This window comes from Passer domesticus, chromosome 1 (assembly GCF_036417665.1).
Source record: "Passer domesticus isolate bPasDom1 chromosome 1, bPasDom1.hap1, whole genome shotgun sequence".
In the NCBI taxonomy this organism is placed as follows: domain Eukaryota; kingdom Metazoa; phylum Chordata; class Aves; order Passeriformes; family Passeridae; genus Passer; species Passer domesticus.
In genome coordinates, this window is record NC_087474.1 from 127573133 (window position 1) to 127592882 (window position 19750).

General features: G+C 35.8%; 1 protein-coding gene across 14 annotated transcripts in view; it reads left to right on the top strand.

The window, feature by feature from the left end:
* C1H8orf34 (chromosome 1 C8orf34 homolog) overlaps nt 1-19750 on the top strand; it is a 190485-nt gene that overhangs the window by 13880 nt on the left and 156855 nt on the right. For 13 of the 14 annotated variants that reach the window (XR_010347424.1, XM_064388565.1, XM_064388593.1 and 10 more), the window contains exons 2-4: nt 9202-9349; nt 10287-10418; nt 18990-19118. Coding sequence is in view for 13 of the 14 variants with exons in the window: in XM_064388565.1 (XP_064244635.1) it covers nt 9202-9349; nt 10287-10418; nt 18990-19118 (409 nt within the window). In the remaining variant the exon portion in view is untranslated. The remainder of the gene's footprint in view (nt 1-9201; nt 9350-10286; nt 10419-18989; nt 19119-19750) is intronic. The other variant, XM_064388573.1, reaches the window with a different exon arrangement.

Genomic DNA, 19750 nt, shown 5'->3' on the forward strand with positions numbered 1-19750 from the left:
GTGTGTTAATTAAGCAAAAACTTCATCTGTACTTAAGTGGACACTGGTTGAAATAACTTAATATAAAAGTGTTCCTTGTAATAGTAAAAAGATTTTCCAGTTGCAATTAGAGAAGCATTGAGTAAAAGCAGCAGAACTTGACTAAGTGTTCTCAAAAGATTGTGAGAACTTGCGGAGAGTCTGCAGTGGTGGTTGCCCTGACAAGATACTGCACATCTTCTGTTACCTGTGACAGGCAAATCAGTGTGACCTTTCCTGTGGGGGGGGATAGGATACAAGTAGTTTTAAGTGAATCAAGCAACTGCTTACATGTGAAATAACCTCTTTGTCTTCTTAAAATGCAATGTAAAAAACCCTTATTATTATATAAGAAGTTCCAGGCACAATTGCAGTATATAAATTTTACAAATATAAAAAAAACCTCTTTGTGTTTTGCAGTTGTTAAAATTAATTTCCAGATTTTTCCATGGCAATAAATTCTGACCTTTCCAGTTGAGAAATCTCTGTTGTATTGTTGCATATTAAACATTTAGATCTATTTAAAAAGCTGATTACAACATTGGTATGAAGTCTTATGAGACGAAGTCAATCTCTCACAGGTAAATAACAGGAAATTAAGATGTGTATCTGAATAGATATTAATCTATTCAAAGGGTATGAATAAAACTTATAATTATACTGCATATTGTTCGTAGTTGTTTAGCTGCTGTACTAAAAGAACATTTCCAAATGACAGGATTTAAGTAATTTCTAACAATCAGGGAGGATGTATTAACTTCTTTGACATTTGTTTAGTGAACATTACTGGAGCAAACTTAGCGCTAATTTATGTAGGCAGCTAAAGTCAAGGTAATTAAATCTGTGTTAGAATATCTCGACTCTGGTAACTCACATTCTCCATTTTGTGTCTTTGTAATTTCTGGTAATTATTTGAAGTTTTGTGTGAATAGTTTAAAAATTCTTGGTCAAGATTAAAAAAAATATGAAAGCAATTTTTATCATAATTTTAACGCATAGAAGTTACACAGAATATTTAATAACTTTGGCTATACACACTGGGCAGTAAAATGTTTTAAAACATCATCTCATATTTATCTTTCTGTATAACCTGAATAAATCTAATGGTGTAGTAATGCAAAATTATTGAAGGAGTGTTTGGGGGGAGAAAGAAAAGCACCTGGGAAGTGTGGTGGTTGCTGCACTCATTTTTAAAATGTATGTTATCAAAGTTTTCCATGCAAATAAAAGGATTTCTATCAATCTTCAAAACATTTTTTTTTGATTGGCTTCGAGAAAGAAGGAAGTGTTTGTAATTGTGAAGTCACAGAGCAGTGATCTAATTGGTCAAAGCATTTTAAGCATGTGCATGTCTTTGTAATTATTTACTTCTCAGGCATAACGAATATCTAAGGTTAAGGACTTTGCTGAGTCAACTCCTCAATATATCAATTGGTTTTTCATATATGGCCTTCTCCTGATCACTGCTAATAAACCCTTGATAGATCTTTCTATAGTGGTACTGTCCTGGGTCTGACAGGGACTGGGTTTTCTTCACAGCAAGCCTGTATGTTGGTGTATTTCAGATTTGTGGCTGAAACAGTGTTGGTACACCAGCTTTTTAGCTGTTGCTTAGCAGGGATTGCACAGGCTCAAGGCTTTCTCTGTTCCTCTCTCTGCCCACCAGCAAGCAGGCCCAGGGTGGGGATATGTTGGGAGGGGACACACCTGGAACAGGTGTCCCAACCTGGGCAACCTGAGATATTCCTTCCCATGTATTTTCATGCTCACTAATTAAACCTGGGGAGTAAATGTTCTGAAATATCTGTTACTTGCAGACTGGCAAGGCAGTGGGAGGTGGTGAGTGATTGCCTCGGTGTTACTTGTTCTTTGAATTTGTTTTTTTTTTTCCTTCTCCCTTTCCTGTGGTTATTAAGCTGTCTTTATCTTGACCCATTAATTTTTCTTGTTTTTGTTATTTTCATTTTTTTCCCATCCCACTGAGGGTGGGGATGAATAAGTGGCTAGTGTGTGCTTGGCTGCTGGTTGGGATCAGCCTACCAGAGGTAGCCACAAAAATACCTGCTACTTCAGTTTCTAGCATTAGAAAAAAACATGTCTGATAGGTTGAGGCTAAGTCAGTGAAGCTTAAACTGGAAATATGATGTGATTTTTTTTAACAGTTGTAGTAATGAGTCATTGCACATGGTGGAACAAGTGATTTCAACTTAGACCTTGAAATTGAAAGGAGATTACTTCAGCTGATCAGAGAAAGATCAGCTCCAGCCTATTGAGTTAGCTTTTAGGTAAGGCAGTGATGTGTAGTCAGTGTTGTTTTGTGCCTGTAATTTAAGTCCAGGTTGTAATAGTCTTTTCTAGTCTTTATCTATGAGTGTTTCTTTTGATGTAAATCCTACAGACCTTTCAGAAAACGAGCCGTTTTCATTTTCTTTGGCTGAACTGTGAAGTGCATGCCTTGGGGGAAGAATTTCAGTGGCTGATAGAGTGGATGGAAACTGAGGAAGGCTTCTGAATTACGCTTCAGGGATACCTTTCAGTGTTTTCTGCAATAACATGAGCTACTCGCATTTGATAAATCCTTGCTGAGTTAAGATAATGATATGGTAGGCATAATTCCACAAGAGTGAGATTGTCATGCAGAGATACAGGATTGCAGAAAGAAGTATAAGCTATCATAGGAAATCTTCGTGATTTGAAAACTAAACTATGGGAGAAAACGTGATAACTGTTGCTATGATTGGCATCTCTGAGGGCATGTCTTTAACCTTTTCTTATTCTACTGAGAATTATTTAATGTTTTAGAATAACCTAGTATCAGTGAGTTCTCTCGTGACAGTATTCTTGGAATGTTTAAATGGGAGAAAGGAAATATTTCAATAAAACCACAGATTGAAGGTGTTTGAAGCTATTTTGTGAAATCAGAAGTGGTAAAATAGATTGGAGACAATGATATTTGAAATACTAAGATTAGGAGAGGAAAAAACCTCAAAGGATAAATAAGTGAAAAGATGCAGCAAGAGGTTCAGATAGATACTGCATGTTATACTGTGTATGGTGGAGTTTGATAAAGTGTCATGAACTTACTCAGTGAAACTTTGAAATTGTCCACCAGACCCCATGCATTCCTAAGTAAGATCAATGATGCATATTTTATCAAGTATTACATGCATGAGTTGGAATTATTTCAAATAGAGCTAGTTCATCTGAATCATAGAACTGATAATATGATCTGCAAAGAATTTAAAGTGGAACAAGTCTGCTGTTTCTATTCTGCTCTCCAGTCCCCCTAAAAAATGGTTGGTAACACAGCCCCCAAAATTGGTCTTTTCTTATTGAATTGGCACAGATATTTAGTAGATGAACACTTAAAAAAGACAGCTATTCAATGATGTTTGTTTCCAGACTTTCTCCTGTTATTCTCACTCTGTGAAATGTTGCCTGTGCCACTAGTCCCATACCTTAGATTTTTGCAGCAATGCCACCTTTAGGGGAATTTTGTTTGCACCAAAGCATCAGGGCCACCATATCAGCTTTGTACTGTCATTTTACTTCTACATCCAAAGTAATTTCTCTGTGGGTAGTGTTCTCATGCTGTGTACTACAGTTTTGTGATTTTAAATTTAACTGCACAGCTGTCTGAAATGGTATTAGTGAGGTCTTGAAGAAAGAATGTGTTAATTGAAATTCAATTTTAGTCAATTCCAGGTAAAAGTATGAATATTTTCATGAGCAAGCTGAATAGGACTACTGTTTGTTCTCAACTGTTATACTACTATGGTTAGTTTGAAGTAAATAGTATGGTACAGGCATATGAATTTTATTTATGTGGAAATTTGTGTCAGATTGAATAATTTATTTTATAGGGAGATGTGATGATCATTTCATGAACATGAAATATGTTGAAGTCCATTTGATTCATAGTTTATAATGTGATTCTACTACTTTTAATTAAGAATTCCTCAATAATATTTAAAGCCTGGCTATTTTCCAAAAGAAGGATGCTGGTATTTTTCATTTATTTCCGTAGAAAATAATACTTTTTGGTGGAAGTAGTCATTTAAGCAGTCATTTCTGCTCTCTTTAAGAATTTCAGACTTCTAATTTAGTCAGTAAGAATAATGTTAAAATATACGTAAAAGAAATTATTTGGTTTTGTTTCCTTGCTTTGTTACTTTAGTAATCAGAATGGAATTCTAACAAAAATGTGTCAGTCATTAAAAAGTTTCTTAAACCTAATGTCCTTCCACAAGTTTCCCCTCAATTTTGTATCTTCTTTATTTACTTACAGCCTGTATGAAGGGGTTAGCAAGTCTAATTTTAGATGTCTAAGTGACCCAGCTTCACTGTAGTCAGTGCATGTATCTCCAATAAGTCAGTGGAGCCAGGAGAGCAATTCTTCCTATTCTAAGTGGATGTACTCTGGCTGGTCAGCTGGGAGACATCTAGCCCCTCATGACTTCTTTATTTACAAAGTCACTACTGACATCACTGTGGAGACTTGCTGTATTTAATTGTACTTAAACTTCTAATTCAATCCATGAAAGAAAGAATGTAACACAGCCAGAGTCTGTGAATGCTGTGCCATAGTCTGTACAAGTCTGTTCAGTTAAAATGTGATTGTTGTGTAGTTACCATTACAAATTACAGGGCAAGATAGAATGTCTCTTAATTAACTTAATAACCTGATAGGTACATTTAGACAGGGCTAATTAGGACTTTCTTGTAATTGGGCTTATGATTAATAGACTGTGAAGACTGTTTCATTTGTATTAAATGCCTGGAAAGTTACAAGGAAATAAAAATTTGAGCCTTCATTGAATAACTAATAGAGAACCTCAGTATAGCACAATAGTGAAAGATGTAAAGAATTCTTTATAAATTATTGTTTATACATTCTGTATGTTCTTTATAAATAATTAATATACTAAACCACTACTTTAGACCTGGTGTTTTTTTCAAGGTCTTTTGCAACCTTATTACATGTGCATGAATCTCTCTTGGAAGAGAGATTCATCCACAAATGAACTTATACAAAATTTTTTTTAAAAGTCTTACTAACATAGTTCAATAAAACTAGTGAATGTAGGAGCATATGAAGATACCTTTGCAAGATATGAAGAAAGAAGAACTGGTTTGCACAGTGCTAGGTAAAATCCATGAAGCAGTTAACTGAAAGAGCTTATATCACCTTCCTGTTCTTTCTCATTCTGCCTTTAGACAGGGCAGAGCCTAATTTGGGGCAATAGAATTGGGAAGCTGCAGAAACTGATGTATTCACCTGAGTGCTCTAGTCTGTAGTAACCATGGAAGTTTCCTTTGGCCCCTTTTCTGTGCTCCCGTGTGTCTCAAGGGTGCACAGGGAATTTATTATTACTGACTTCTGATCATCTTCTTCACTTCTTTCACAGCTGGGAGGAAGAGACTGTGTGGAGTCCACTGATAGAAAAGACAAAGGGACGTAGAGTGAAAGGAAAACACAGCAGTAGAAAGGAGATGGGAGGGGAGAGATTATGGGTAGTAAGCAGTTCCTTTGGCAGCATGGGGAGCCAATCTGCTATGGCTTTTTATTTGTTATAAGAACAACAGACTTGCCTAATTTGAATTGTAGAAAACTTAGAAATTTGAGCTAAAAATGTGAAAAGTATAATTAATATTTTTAAGAGACTTATCTTTTGGTGTCTTGCACTTTTGTTTTTATGAAGAGTTGAAACTTACCTCATGATTTGTTAATGAAAAAATGAATCTGAGTTTCAATGATCTTGTGCCATTTTTGTTCTGCTTTTAATGCAGAGGCGTCTTCAGTGAGACTAGTTGGTCTTTTCCCTTTTCTTTTTCTTGTGAAACCTTGCATACTTAGCACATTGTGAGTCAGATCAGGCTGTTGCTAACCAAAAAGGAATATTATTTTTGTACCTCATATGCTTTAGTTTTTCTTATTTAATACATTCACTTTTGTAATCTTTTTTAAGAGACATTTCAAACATGTGAAAGTATATTTACAGTACCATGTAGTGTGTTATTCCTGCTATTAAGATGTCACCCGATCAACAGATGAGGTCATTAAATAAGCTTTTGATAATTTAATTGGAAGTTTAAGTTGGTTTGGCTAGAGAATGGTGGTAGAATGAGAATACCCTTTAGTTGACATTCCTAATCTGTAATATTTTTTCACCTCCACAGAAGTATGTGTTTTTACTTAAAAAATTAGGTGAGCACTCACTATGTAGAGTTAATGTTGGTGAAGCTTTGTGCTTGTTTCTTGTTGGGTAGCTTGGGTTTGGCTTTATTTTTATTTTTGTTGCCCCTCCAACCCTCCCACCTCATGGCATAGCCAAGCAACTGAATGCAGGCAGCTAGCATATTTCCATGTAATAATTGCCAATTTTGTGGAGATGAAAAAAGTCTCAAAGGGAACATGAGCTTGAAGAGGACAGGTGGAGAGCTGAGCAGATGGAGTTTCATCCCTTGATGAAACTGGTAGAAACTGGATGAAACTGGTAGTTATGTCCCTTGGCAGAAACTGATAGAAGGACAAAGACAGTGAGGGTCATGGAGCTGTGATCCTGTTTCTGGGATGTCTGACAGTGTGTGAGGCAGAAGGATATGGAAGAGAGATAACACCTTCAGCATGTGAATGTGAATTTACACAGAGGATATGTCTGAAGCTATTGTTCTTGAAATGGAGGTGTTCTTTGCACCTTGTCCAGAGTTCAGGAACTCCATGGAAAGTGGTAAATTGGAGATCACTTCCAAACCTTGCTTGAAGCAGCTTGAGAAGTAGTTTCCTAAGTGTTTCTTTTCTCCCCTTTTGCGGTGGAATACTTGTAGTAAAGAGTTTTGTCTTCTTTAAATGGCAGATTTTATAACCTGAGTTGCCTTTGTACTAATTTTAAGTTGCATTTACTTTTAATGATATTTCTGAGAGTGCTTGAGGCAAATCAGTTTGAGGCTTGTTACACAAATAAGTAGTTTTTTTTTCTGAACTTTACACTCTTCAGTTCCTGAAGATTTCAGCAATGTTATATATTTTTTTTTCCACTTTAGGTGTACTGGATTGGTGCAACACATTTGTTATTCCAAATAAAAGTAGTGCCTACAGTTCTTTAAAATTTTCTAACTGCTGTCTCAGAGTAGGACTGATTATTCTTTTGGAGACCACAGATCTCTGTCACTCAGGTCTTATTATCAATATAACAGTAGGTACAAAAAGTGGTCCTTTTTAATAGAATCTAGTTTCACATCACCTTGGTCTTTAGGTTTTTTGCTACATCTCAGAAGAAGTAAGGAATCTTGTAATCGGTTTTATTTTATTAGATGCATTTCTGTTACTTAAAGACCATTTCTTCCTGCTACAAGCAAATCAGTTATGGCAACAATCAAGTCACATTTGTCTTACACTGATATGTAGGCATTCTAAAATTTCTCATATTTCTATATTAACTTTTTCAATACTATGTTACTATTACAGTGCATTACTAATCTAAGACAAAAATAATTTTCAAACCATGATTCTGAGAAATTATTTAAATTACGAGTCGGTTGTAACAGATTGCCACTCTTCCTTTGGTAAGAGAATCCTCTGCAGTGGAATTACTACAGCTATTGTGGTCGGTTACAAGCACTAGATTACATCTTCCCATTGTTGCTAATTCTGCATTTTGGCAGGGAAAAGAATAAAGGTTTGCTGTTAGTGTTGCCAAGCAACTAAAATATGAATTACTGCAATTTCTGATTTTTTTCTTGTCTGATGTATATTGGAGGGTTTCTCCTGCCTTGGTAAGACGCAGGCCAGATGAAGTTACACTCCATAGCTCCAACAATTCTAAGATTAGTAAGTAGCTTAATTTCTCCCTGTGGAGTTGCAGTTCAAAACCAGAGACAGCCAGGGTTTTTCATTTCGCTGTGGATAAGTATAAAAAATGACATCACAGAAGATTGTGTCTTAACAAGACATGGGCATATTGGGCATATTTTCTCCTGTTTGATGACAAAGAGAACTTTCTGTGCCTTAGTAATCCCGTGTGCAGTTTGCTGCTATTTGATATACTTCCTCTGAAGTATCTTTTCCCAACACACTTAATTGATAGTAAAGCTAAGTAACTACTGACATTTGAAAAAAAAAATTATTACATGAAAGTGTGTGGAAAAGATGAAGTGGGGATAGAATTAAGTGCATGTAAGTTATGTTTAGGTATACTTGGGAATAGGTGAAGAGAGAATATATGCTCTGAGTAACTTAGTTGTTTTGGGGGTTTTTGCCTTTTTTGTTAGTTTATTTTTATTTTGTTCTCATTTTGTTGTACATTCCTGTAATTTTTACTTCTGTGGAGCTTTTTCATTTTGCAGCAGCGGCCACAGATCTCCTGTAGAACTAAATGGGTTTCAGGGTCACCTCACCTGCCCTGAGTCATTCATTTCCTCTCAGAGCACATGTGCAGAGCAGAGTCACAGCTTCTTTCTGGATTCCTAATGTGTTTTGTGCCTAGGAAGCCAGAAGGAACCCCTGCAGCAATAATGAAGAATGTTTCCTTTTCTGCAGCCCTGCACAGCCAAGGTGCAGAACAGCACTTGGATAGCACCAATGCAAGGCATAGAAGATGCTTTCCTGTTGACATTGGCTTTATATCCATGTTTGCAACAGTGTAATAAAATATTTCTTTATTTCTATACTTCAGTGTTTTTGAGGACTTGCTTTAAAAACTGTCTACCTCTTTGATCAGACCTTGGAGTTCCCAGATATGAATGCATATTTGAACCAGACAATTGTTCTGTCTGTCAATGAGATGAAAATTCACAAACTTTCCTGACACTCCAGTTTCCAATGACAAGAAACTTGGATGTATTGGTCAGAGAAGAGCTACTTGCAGCTCTGAAGAGGTGGTGGTTCTGAGTAATTAAATGAACAGCATTACTGTTTGGAATGAATTTGAACAGGTAGCAGGGATTGGCTTTTTTAACCTATGTTCCAGTGGATAAAAGACTGTATAGACTGAGAACACTTCAGATATGAGGACTTCATAGGACCAAGCTAGCAACAGTTTGAGGAGATGGATGTTCCAGCTGTTTTCTTCAAATTTGAAAACAAATCTTTCTTTTGTAAATGCTCATTTTCTTTTGGTGAATACAAGATTAATTTAGGTGCAATATCTCACTAATTTTTTGTTTTGGCTTAATTTTCTAAAGGAGTTGATGACCAAGCTGATAACGGAGACACCTGACCAGCCAATCCCATTTCTAATTGATCATCTTCAGTCCAAGCAGGGAAACCGTGGTCAGCTTCAGAGAACATTGTCTGGCTCTGCTGCCCTCTGGGCAGAGAGTGAAACACCAGGTATGTTCTGTGCTGGAAAGGACTGGTCTCCAGTGTAATCTTCCCACACTTTTGTCCATGGTTTTCTGGATGCACATGTACCTACTGAACAGGTACTGCTTTATGGTTTTGAGCATGCAGAATAAATTCTGTTTATCCAGCAGATACTGAATTTAATATACATTGCTGTCTGTCAGCTCTACCTAGGTATATGTGATGTGAGTATGCATCAGAGTTACAGAATGGAAACAGTCCCAGGGTCAGTGAGAGAGGTTCCCTTGCTGTCCTCTTTCTTTGTTTTCCTTTTCCCTCCCATGGTGTATTTGTGCCTGAGATTAAACTCTATTGAGATATTTTCTTTAATAATACATGTTTTTATTTACCTATCATCCCAACGCTTTAATAAGGAGCCGCTATGCTACTTTATAAACTCCAATGTGAATAATTTATGATTGTAAATCTTCAAAAGCATGAAAATAATATTCTGAAGTATTATCTGCTCTGATTATAAAGTAGAAGACTTGGTTTTCATATTCTGGTACAAGCTATTATTACAATATTAGTTTTGTGTTTAAAAATTGGATGATGATCTGTTTCAGACTATAGAGTTTAAATAGTTGCTGGTAGCCAAAATATTAATTTACTGACAAATCAACCATTTATATCAAATACACAGTTTTAACGTAGGCAGTAAAACATGTACATAACATGGACATTAAGTATTTTTCATAACAAAAAATAGACCTTTTAAATGAAAAACATATTAATTTCTAAGTTTTGATATTTAAAAAGTGGAATAAATATAATAAATATAAAAGCTGTCAGAAATAGGAGGAAAAAACAGCTGTCTTTAATTTGGATTGATATACCTTGGGGCTTTTTTGGTTAATTATTTGTTAAGTCTTTGAAAAATTACCCTGCAAATGTTATGATTATCTAATTTGATTTTTTTTAACAGAAAATAAAGGAACAAGAAGAGATTTTAGAAATTATGATAAGCCTTGGCAGGTAAATGCAAAAAAGCCTAAAAAGTCAAAGAGTGACCTTGCTGTGTCCAACATTTCTCCACCATCACCGGAGTCCAAGTCATGTAAGAAAGCTTCACTACATTAATAATTTGTGCATACTTTCCAACCTGTAGTATGTTTTTCATTTGAATAATATTTAAAATAAGGAAAGCAAACTGTGAACAGAGGAAATGCCTATATATATATATATATATATATATATGTTAGAAGAGTTTAATTCTTGCCTTAATCTCACTTGAATTATAAATATTTTATAATGCCCTATGTTTTCATCAGATTTAAAAGAATTCTGGATAGATTGATTAAAAACCAGACTGATATCTGGGTGCCATCCACTGTTTTATGTTCCGATAATGATTATGGTTTGATATTTTAGTTTACGTTGTCATTTTGCATGTGTGAAATCTGTTCTGTTGGTATTGGTCCTAATAGATTTTTTTTCTGTGTGTCAAGCAATTCAAAACTATAACATATGAACAGATACTGTTCAAGATATGGGAGTAGTGTCAGCAGAACAGGTGTACTGTTCTGAGTTGCTGAAGGAATCTAAATGTACACTGAAAGTAAAGGCAGAGTAGAAATACAGCAGCTGCAGAGAATATTGTCAACTACCTGTAAAGAATTAGTGCAAATGAAGACAACAGGCCATAATGAAATATACTTCCTGTGTACTGGCTATTGAAGAAATCTAATTTTTAAGCTTGATTATTAATGTTGGGGTTTTTTAACAAATAAGTGTATTTAAAATATGCGTGCATATATAAATATAGTTGCACACCCAGGGAATTGTTTATACAAGATTTTTCTCCAAAATAAATTGGAAAATTAGATTCTCTTCTGTTGACTCTTATAGTTTTTTGTTATTTTTATAATAGCCAAATCTTTATAATGCTGAGTGTGACGAGGTATACCAGATGAGAGCAGAGATATAATATGGTGCAATAGAAAATTTGTTGTCTTTCCTCTAAAAGCAATATGGGAAAGTCTAGACTTAGGAGTCAAGGAAAATTGCCCAGTGACCTCACTAAGTCAAAACACTACACAGCAATGGGTAAAGTAAATCATGATAAATTTATGCAATAGAAATACTGTTCTTTTGAGTTATTAATAGTCTTGTATGATTATGAAACATTTTTTACTGAGAATAAATAACTGCAACAAGTAAAAATAGCTGTTACAGATAGCTGTGTCCCATTGTACAGGATTTTCTCAGGATTAATTTTTTTCTAGAAATGGAGCATTTGTCTCTTCTTCTTCATGAAGCACATTGCCTGCTTCAAAAACACTCAAATTTGATCATCAATTCCATTATGCCTCTCAATGGGCACATGAATTTTTAAGTCTGTTCAAAAGAAGCATGTGTATTTTAATTTATTTTCAAGAATAAATAGAGGCATTCCAATAAATGCTTATAGTCACTCAGTCTGTGTCTTATCTAACAGATTTGCTAGATAACAGCAAATTACGGCGATCCACTGTTATACAGTGGCCAAAAGGTATTGTAAGCTGTTCCTGCCATCATACAGTGTTCCTTCCTTCTGCCCTGTGCTTGCTTTTCAGACTCTGTGGTATGCACCAAGTAACTTTCATGCCACCTCCTAAAGATCTCGAGTTCTCTGCCTTTATCCCAGATAGCGGGGGTGACATCAGGTCACTCCCCTCCAGTATGTGCCTACTCCACATTTTGTGTTTGTTAGCCCTTAGGTTGCCCCATTAGAGGGACAAAGAGGAGGCTGGGCATTCTAAACTACCAGGTCTCATGTCAAGCAAAGAAATATTTTATACATCCCTAAAACAACTGGGGTCAAGGATCTGTCCTTGTGGACTGAAGGAAACTTATTAATACTCTTCGCTTGGTAAGACTTACTCTCAAGCTACCCAAGTCTAGAAACAGTATGTGGGAGTGCAGCTTTGCCTGCAAAGGAGGTAGAATTAGGGTGTGCTTAGTGCAACTGACATTCATAAATACATGGCACTACATGGGATTGATTCTAAGCATACTGAAAGAGAAGACTAATATAATTCCAAGGCCATTCTGTCATCTTTGAAAGGTCATAGTTATTGTGGATGTTGCTGATGATTAGAAAAATGCAAATATCTCATTGATTTTGAGGAAGGGCAAACCTCACCCTCTGCAAGGATTATTGAGCAAACTTTCCTGAAAGGTGTTCCTAGTCACAAGGAAGAAAATGTGATTTGAAACATCAAGCATGAATTTATGAGACCATATATGTCTGATCAGATCAATACAGTTGCTGTCTTTGGTGAAATAACGGGCCCTGTAACCAAAGAAACAGTGATGGATCTTTCATACCATGACGTTAGCAAAACCTTTTTCAGCTTCCATTTATCCTTATAACTCTGTTGATAAGATATGGACTCAATAAGTGGACAAGATGATGCATGGAAAGTTGACTCAACTGGTGGATTCAAGGGATTGTGACTAGCCAAAAGGTATTGTGAGCTGTTGCTGTCATCATACTGATGACAGCAGTTCCTTCCTTCCTCCAAATTTCAATTGGAAAGTCTATCTTTAATGGTATGCTCAAGGGACTGGTACTGAGATTGATGCCATTTAAAAGAATTTCCTAATGCCTTGGATGATGGGTAGCATTTCTCTTAGGTTTGTGGTTAGACCAAACTGTGGAATGTGATTGGTATTCTGGGTAGTAGGAGTGCTCTTCAGAGGGATAGGACCAAGAAATGGGCTGAGAGGAAACGTCTTGAAGTTCAACACAGGCAAATTCAAAGTCCTACTTCTTCGATGGAATAAGCCTGAGCCATAGTGTAAGCTGGGATATGTGTGTCTAGAAAGTAGCTTTGCAGAAAAAGATGTGTGATGCTGATGGACAAGGACTTGGAATACAAACCAGCTGTTGCTGTGTGCTCATGCAGTGCTGAAGGTGACCTGCATACCAGGCTGCAGTAGCAAAAGTAGAGCCAGCAGTGTTTGCTTTTGAGATGGCATCTGGAATCCATTGTGAGAAATGGTGATGTACTGGAGCAAGTCCTCTGGAGGCTCACCGAGATGATGACAGTGTTGGAGCATGTGATGGACAAAAAAAAAGCTGAAAGAAATTGGTTTGGTCATACTGAAGAAATGAAAGCTCAGGGGAGATTTCATTGTTACCATCAACTAGTATGCTGGAGGATGGATGAGAAGGCATAGTCAGATTTGTCTTCTCAAGAGTATTTAGTGAAAGGACAAGAGGAAACAAAATTTATACTGCAAGGGTAGTCAAACATAGGAACACAGTCAAACACAGGTTGTGCAGAGAGGCTTTGTAATTGCCATCATGGAGTATATTTAAAACTGAACTGACTATTCTGAGCAACCTGCCCTCAATGGACCAGTCTAGGGCCCCAGGTTGGGCTAGAAGACTTCCAGAGGTCCTTTCCAGCCTAATTATCTTCTGTTTCCATGCTTTGCTGTTTTATGCATTTCAGTTTTTTTCTGTAACACTGATTTATTTAAACCTTAATTAATCCTATTGTTTTTGTTACTTACACCTGCAATTAGTTGTGTCTGAAACTTTTGGAAAATAGTTTGTATATTTTAACTGCATTTTCTTTTAATTGCTATTGCAGAGGTTGGTTTCAGACATGTGCCTTTTTTGCCATATCTTGCATCTCTTATTTTCTGCAAAATGGATTAATGTTGTTATATTAATCTATAGATATAGATATAATCTGTATGTATAGATTAATATTCTAAATGTGCTTTTGACCTTTCTTTCTGGTTTATGCCCAAATCAGCGGGTACCATGTACCCCTTCAACTACACAGATCAGCAAGCAAATATATTTAGAAGGAATTCTTTCCTAATGTGCATACCATATTACATTTGTTTTGTGTCTTCAGCTTCTACCTCTTGTACTTATTTTCCCAAAGCATCTCCAAAGAGGTAGTAAGGACTCATCTGTGAAACAGAAAGTTTTGGACCTGCGGAGACGTAAAGATTTACTCTCAGATTTGTGTTTAAAAGAAAATAACAAATCCCCACACCCAAGAATCTAAAAAGCACACCCCCAAACTGCCAAAAAAACCCCACAAAATTTAAGGGAGTCCATCAACTCTATTATGTTCTGTTTCAGAGTTTTTGTCTTGTGACTTTCTGGTTCAAATGATCACAAACTTGTACATTTATTCAGAACTGTCATTTCAAAGGAATATTTGGAAACATGAGTATATTCGATTTATTTAATTAGGAAATATTTTTTTTTCCTTCAGCCTTTTTTCCTTTTTTTCCTTGACTGCAGTGTGCATGTGATTGCTGCACAAATGTCTCTTCCTTATGCTTTCAACTTTTTTACTAGAAAGATACCTCCACTCCCTCCAGCCTGTTATGATCTCAGGTGCACCTGAAACACACAAACCATCGTTAATATCCAAGCTGTCTGACCAATTGTTTGGTGTGTGCTAAACCAGAGTTAACCAGAAGCTGCTGCTGTTGTTTGGCAAGGAAGAAGCTTGGAGCTAGGGGTGTTTGTGTGTATATAAATGAAATGTTGAAATGATCATGTCATTATCTGAAGAAAAACAAATTTGGAAGTTTCAAACTAGTTTGTAAAACAGACTTTTGCTTCCCAGCAAGCTACTTCTGGCCGAGTAGGTTGATCTCTTCACCACCTCCATATTAAATCAGATCACAGATCATCCTTTCATGCTGCTTTAGTTCAGCATTCTCACCACATCCAGTATGCAAGTACAGTGTTGCGTGCTTCTAGATGCTCTCAGTCAGTCTAGGACTGTAGGCCATCATTCTTTTAGCCTTTTAATATCCAGATACTATGTAAACCAGTTTGGATTTATTATCAAAGAACTCCAACCTGAATGCTATTACAAGATTTAAATACATAAGTAATTTTACGCTAAATTATATTAAACATGTTTTTGTTCTTTGAGATGTAAGATGGCCATAGAATGCATTAATGAAATGTTGGATTTTAATAAGCAATTGGTCTGATTCTGTCTGCAGATCATGCATTGAAAAGACTAGTATGGGTAGATAAAACCAGTACTGATCTTGCACCATCATCCAGCAGAAAACAAAGGTGTGCTGATTAGTGGCAGAATTCATAACAAGTGTGAATTAATCTAATTTATGGTCAGCGCACACCACCAGAAAATCAGAATTACTGGCAAGTGTGTCTGTCCACTCTCCTAAGATGAGATGGTGAAATCTCAGCTCTCTAAAGGGAAACTCTACATCTTTCAATAAAAATGCTACCATGTGGATGTAGTAAATCTTCTGAATTGTAGGCAAATAATTTCAAGAGGAAGTGTTATATAACATATAAATCTCTCAAATAACAAAGATGAGGTTGAGGTGGGTAATGTGATAAGAGATTTGAAATTCCTGATATGATTTTGTGGAATGAGTGAGTGTAATGAAGAAAGATGAAGGTCAGTGGATAATGAAAGGATTTTGCTAACTGTGTAGTGACACATGCACGTAAACGATTAATGATGGATTTTGTGCATACAGAGGAGGATCATGTATTTGAGCAGATTCCCAAGAAGGGTCATATGGTGTTTGTACAGTTCTGAATGCTTCCAACAAAGACATTAATTTTAAAATTACCAGTGCTTGTTGATCCTACAGCTGAGAAGTTAAGGGTGTATATTTTGAAAAATCTGTAAGCAAGAAGGAAATGAACTTGAAAGAACAAACATGTGCCACATGATTCTCCTAAATAGATGTTGTTTTAATATCTGTTCATTATTTGAGAGACTAGGTAAGTAGGAAGTACTATGTCTTCTCTGGAAGTAATGACAATTTCAGTCAGTTCTGATTCTGTTTAACTTCCCCCTCTGTTTTGATTCCTCAGAATGAGCCAAATCATTGTTGAAACAAATTACATTGAAACACAGAAATAATTCATGACAGCATATGTATTTTGGTACCTTTTCACTGAAGTACAAAATGGCTCAGTAAAACACAGCTGATTGTCCACCAGCATGCAAAGCAAATTTCCACCATGGTTTTGACTGATTTCTCACTATCCATCTAGTGAGCTGTAGTCCAAGCTTCCTGTGTTTGTGAGACATTTCTCTGAAATTAGGAACCAGGTCACTATCTTGAGCAAGTGTCCCTACTTGTCAAGAACCAGAGTCTTGACTTTCTTTTTCCTCATGTCAGTTGGTTTGTATACTTGGCAGTTGCTGATCCTGGCAACTCCACAGCTGTCAAGTAGAACTTACATTTGTTTCATCCAGCTTCTGTCCCATGACAAATTTTGCTTCAAAAGGGTTTCTCAAAAACCCTTTTTTATTTTGAAAAATGTGTTTTGTTTCAAACTGCCATGGTATAAAATTCTAGCTTATGTAAACTTTCTGCAACCTGGAAGTTCCAAGGTTTGGTCATTTTGTTTTACGGTTTTGCTATATGAAATTGTTGTCTGTTTGTATTCTGGTGGTACTATGAGATTTTTTTGGTGTGGCAAGTTCAGCATAAACATAGTAAACATAGTAAGATGATGGTAAAATGGCTGCAAAAGGACTCAGAAAGAGAGAGAACTCTTTATAGAATTTCTTTTCTAGTTTATTAAAAATTTATATTTACAGTTAGTAATAATTTTGAAAAAATACTAGGTGGAACATTTTGTTTTCTGTAAATAAGCAAAAAAAAAAGGATGAGAAATACTGAAGTTTTGCTGTTTAATTCATGTATGCTGCAGTCTGTGACTGGAGTCAACTTTTGTTACACAAGAATTCATGTAACTTTTAATTGACCTAGCAGTTCTTAAACCAGGGACTTATAAAATAGTGCTTGAAGTTTATAAGTATCAACAAAATATTACAAGCTGCTCATCTGAGTAGAGACTATTCATACTCTAATACCTTAAATAACTTATACCTTATGTATTTACTGGGAACCACGATAGCTCATTATTTCCATTGTCCTGAGAAGGAAATACATTGCTTGCCTTTATTGAACACAGAGCAGAACAAGACTGTGACACTTCAACTTGTTCCTCTTTTCCCTTCTCCTTATTGAGGATTCTTGTGTCCCTTTCCTTCTATTCTTATCACTGTAGGTTTTTTTAAATGTCTCTTTTGTCTTCTATCTTTGTGAATGTCTGTAATTACAGTCTCATAAATTAACTTCCCTAATAGCCAGGTTCCTGAGTGGGTATTACAGATCAGGATACACTCTGGGTTGTCAGACTCTTCATAGATGTCTGTTTTGGTTTATGTCTACAGGAGGTAGAATCATGTTATTTGTGAAAGAAGGACTTCAACATAACTTTGTCCCATTTCTTTACCTGGGAAAGGTGACTATTGACTTCACTCCGCAAGGGAAAGTTGATCCAAAGTGGAGCAGACTATATATTCACACAGAGAGAAGTCAGCATTAAGGCAAATTTCAGTACCAAGTAATTTAACACATTTTGTAATAGCTACCAGACTTGATGTCTGAACATGATTTCCCCATACCATCATAAAACCAGTCTGAAGTTCCAAATTATCATGAAACCGCCTTTTTAGCACAATTTCTAAGAGTTTGTAAGTTGCCTTCTTAGCATGTAGTGAAAATGATGTTAAGAAGCATAGATTAGTTGACAGCTGTCAAATTAATAAACAAATATTTTGAAGCTGGCCAGGATATACTGGATATTTTAGGCTTGTCTTAGAAGTTATTTTTAAGTCAGCAGCTGGTAAATGATGGTTGTTAAAAATGCAACTGATTCTTTCTGGTGGAAAGGTGACTAGACATCATCATCTTCATATGAGCATAGTAATGCTGTGTTTGGAGACAACCCAACTGTTGCATTTCTTGGCAAAAGCAGCAGCTCACTTAATTCTGAGCACTGGCAAAAAGAACATGTTAAACTGCAGTTCCAGAAACAGCATTGTTTTTGTTTTCATTTCTACAAATTGTTCAAAATGTTCACATTGTTCAAACAAGCTCTGTTCATTGTGCGTCTTACATATCTCAGACACTCCTTTGTTTTAGGTAAACTTAACTCAGCAGTTGAGATGCTGTTATTTTAAAATTTAAGACTTTGGTAACAGATAATGGGCAGCAGATTGTAAGCTCAGGTCTGTGTTTCCCAAAGGCTGAGTTTCTTTAAGTAGTGCAATGAAGATTAAAGGCTGTACAACATGAATGATAAGGCCTTACTTTGTTTCAGTGTTTTTTATGAACTGTGTTATCTACACAATATTATTTTTGGAAAAGAAAAAAATAGTTTCAAAAGCTGTGTCTAAATTATTTTTTTTCTTGATAAAAAAACTAGCAAAGCTAAAAGTTACTAATTTTTCTTTTGACATTTTTTCTTATTGATTCCTAGGCCACACAATTCTGTTTTGTTGTAAATTAGATACCATCATGTGCAATAGTTTAAATACATTTTTTATGTGTTAGTTTTATGATTTTCAATTACTAATGTTAATTATCCAGTTTACCAGTTAATTTGTTGCAAGAATAATTCAGTATGCATTTGTTCACAGATGTTTTTCCTTCACATTGACGGAAGAAAATATTTCCAGCAGTTAAAATAAAAGGATAGTTAAGTAATTTCCACCCAAGATACTTGGGCTTGTAAACTCACTGTGCAGATTTTTTCCTACTGTAGGAGTCTGAACTACCAAATCTAAACTTCATCTATATATCTGTGTATATTTAGTGCCAAGGTCAATAGAGCATCCTAAATGGGATTGGAAGACAAAACCGGAGAACCATGATTTTGATGAACTAAATCATATTCTTCAAGAGAGCAAAAAGCTTGGAAAAGCCCTTGAGAATCTGTCTCGCAGTAAGTTGATTGATTTTAGTTTTTTAATGTAACCATGCAGCCTGAATTGTAATTTGGAGGTATGTATCAGGAACGTGGTCTTCTATTCAGTGAAGACCAAGGTCATTGACATCAGCACTTACATTCCTGTTAAAGTTTACAGATTGCCTGAGATAATTCAGGAGCTCTCCTGAAACTACTATCCCTGCACCACCTTTTTTTTTTTTTTGCTTTAGTTTTCTACCAGTTTAGTGAGCTGAATTAGCTCATAAGGAAATCAACACAAGAGTTTGGTTTGATGAAAATGGTGGGAACATGCAGCAGGGAGATTGCTCCTTTGTGTGGTAGTTAAATGGATTAACCTTTGCAAAACCTCAACCTCATTGATGGAGTTCAGACCTGTTATTGAAAAATATTAGCTGTTTTGTGGCCTTGATTTCATTGACCTTCTAATTTTCAAAAGAAGTTAAAATATTTTGAAGCATCTCAAATAAATACTCAGAAACATGAAATACAGTTATTTCATAGTAAACCCCCATGTATTCTCCCTTAAACACCTGTGTAATGAACAGCTCTGAGGCTTACTGGATATATCAGGAATAGCTGCTCTTTTTTTTTTTTTTTTTTTCCCTTTTGCTTTCTTTCCTGTAGAA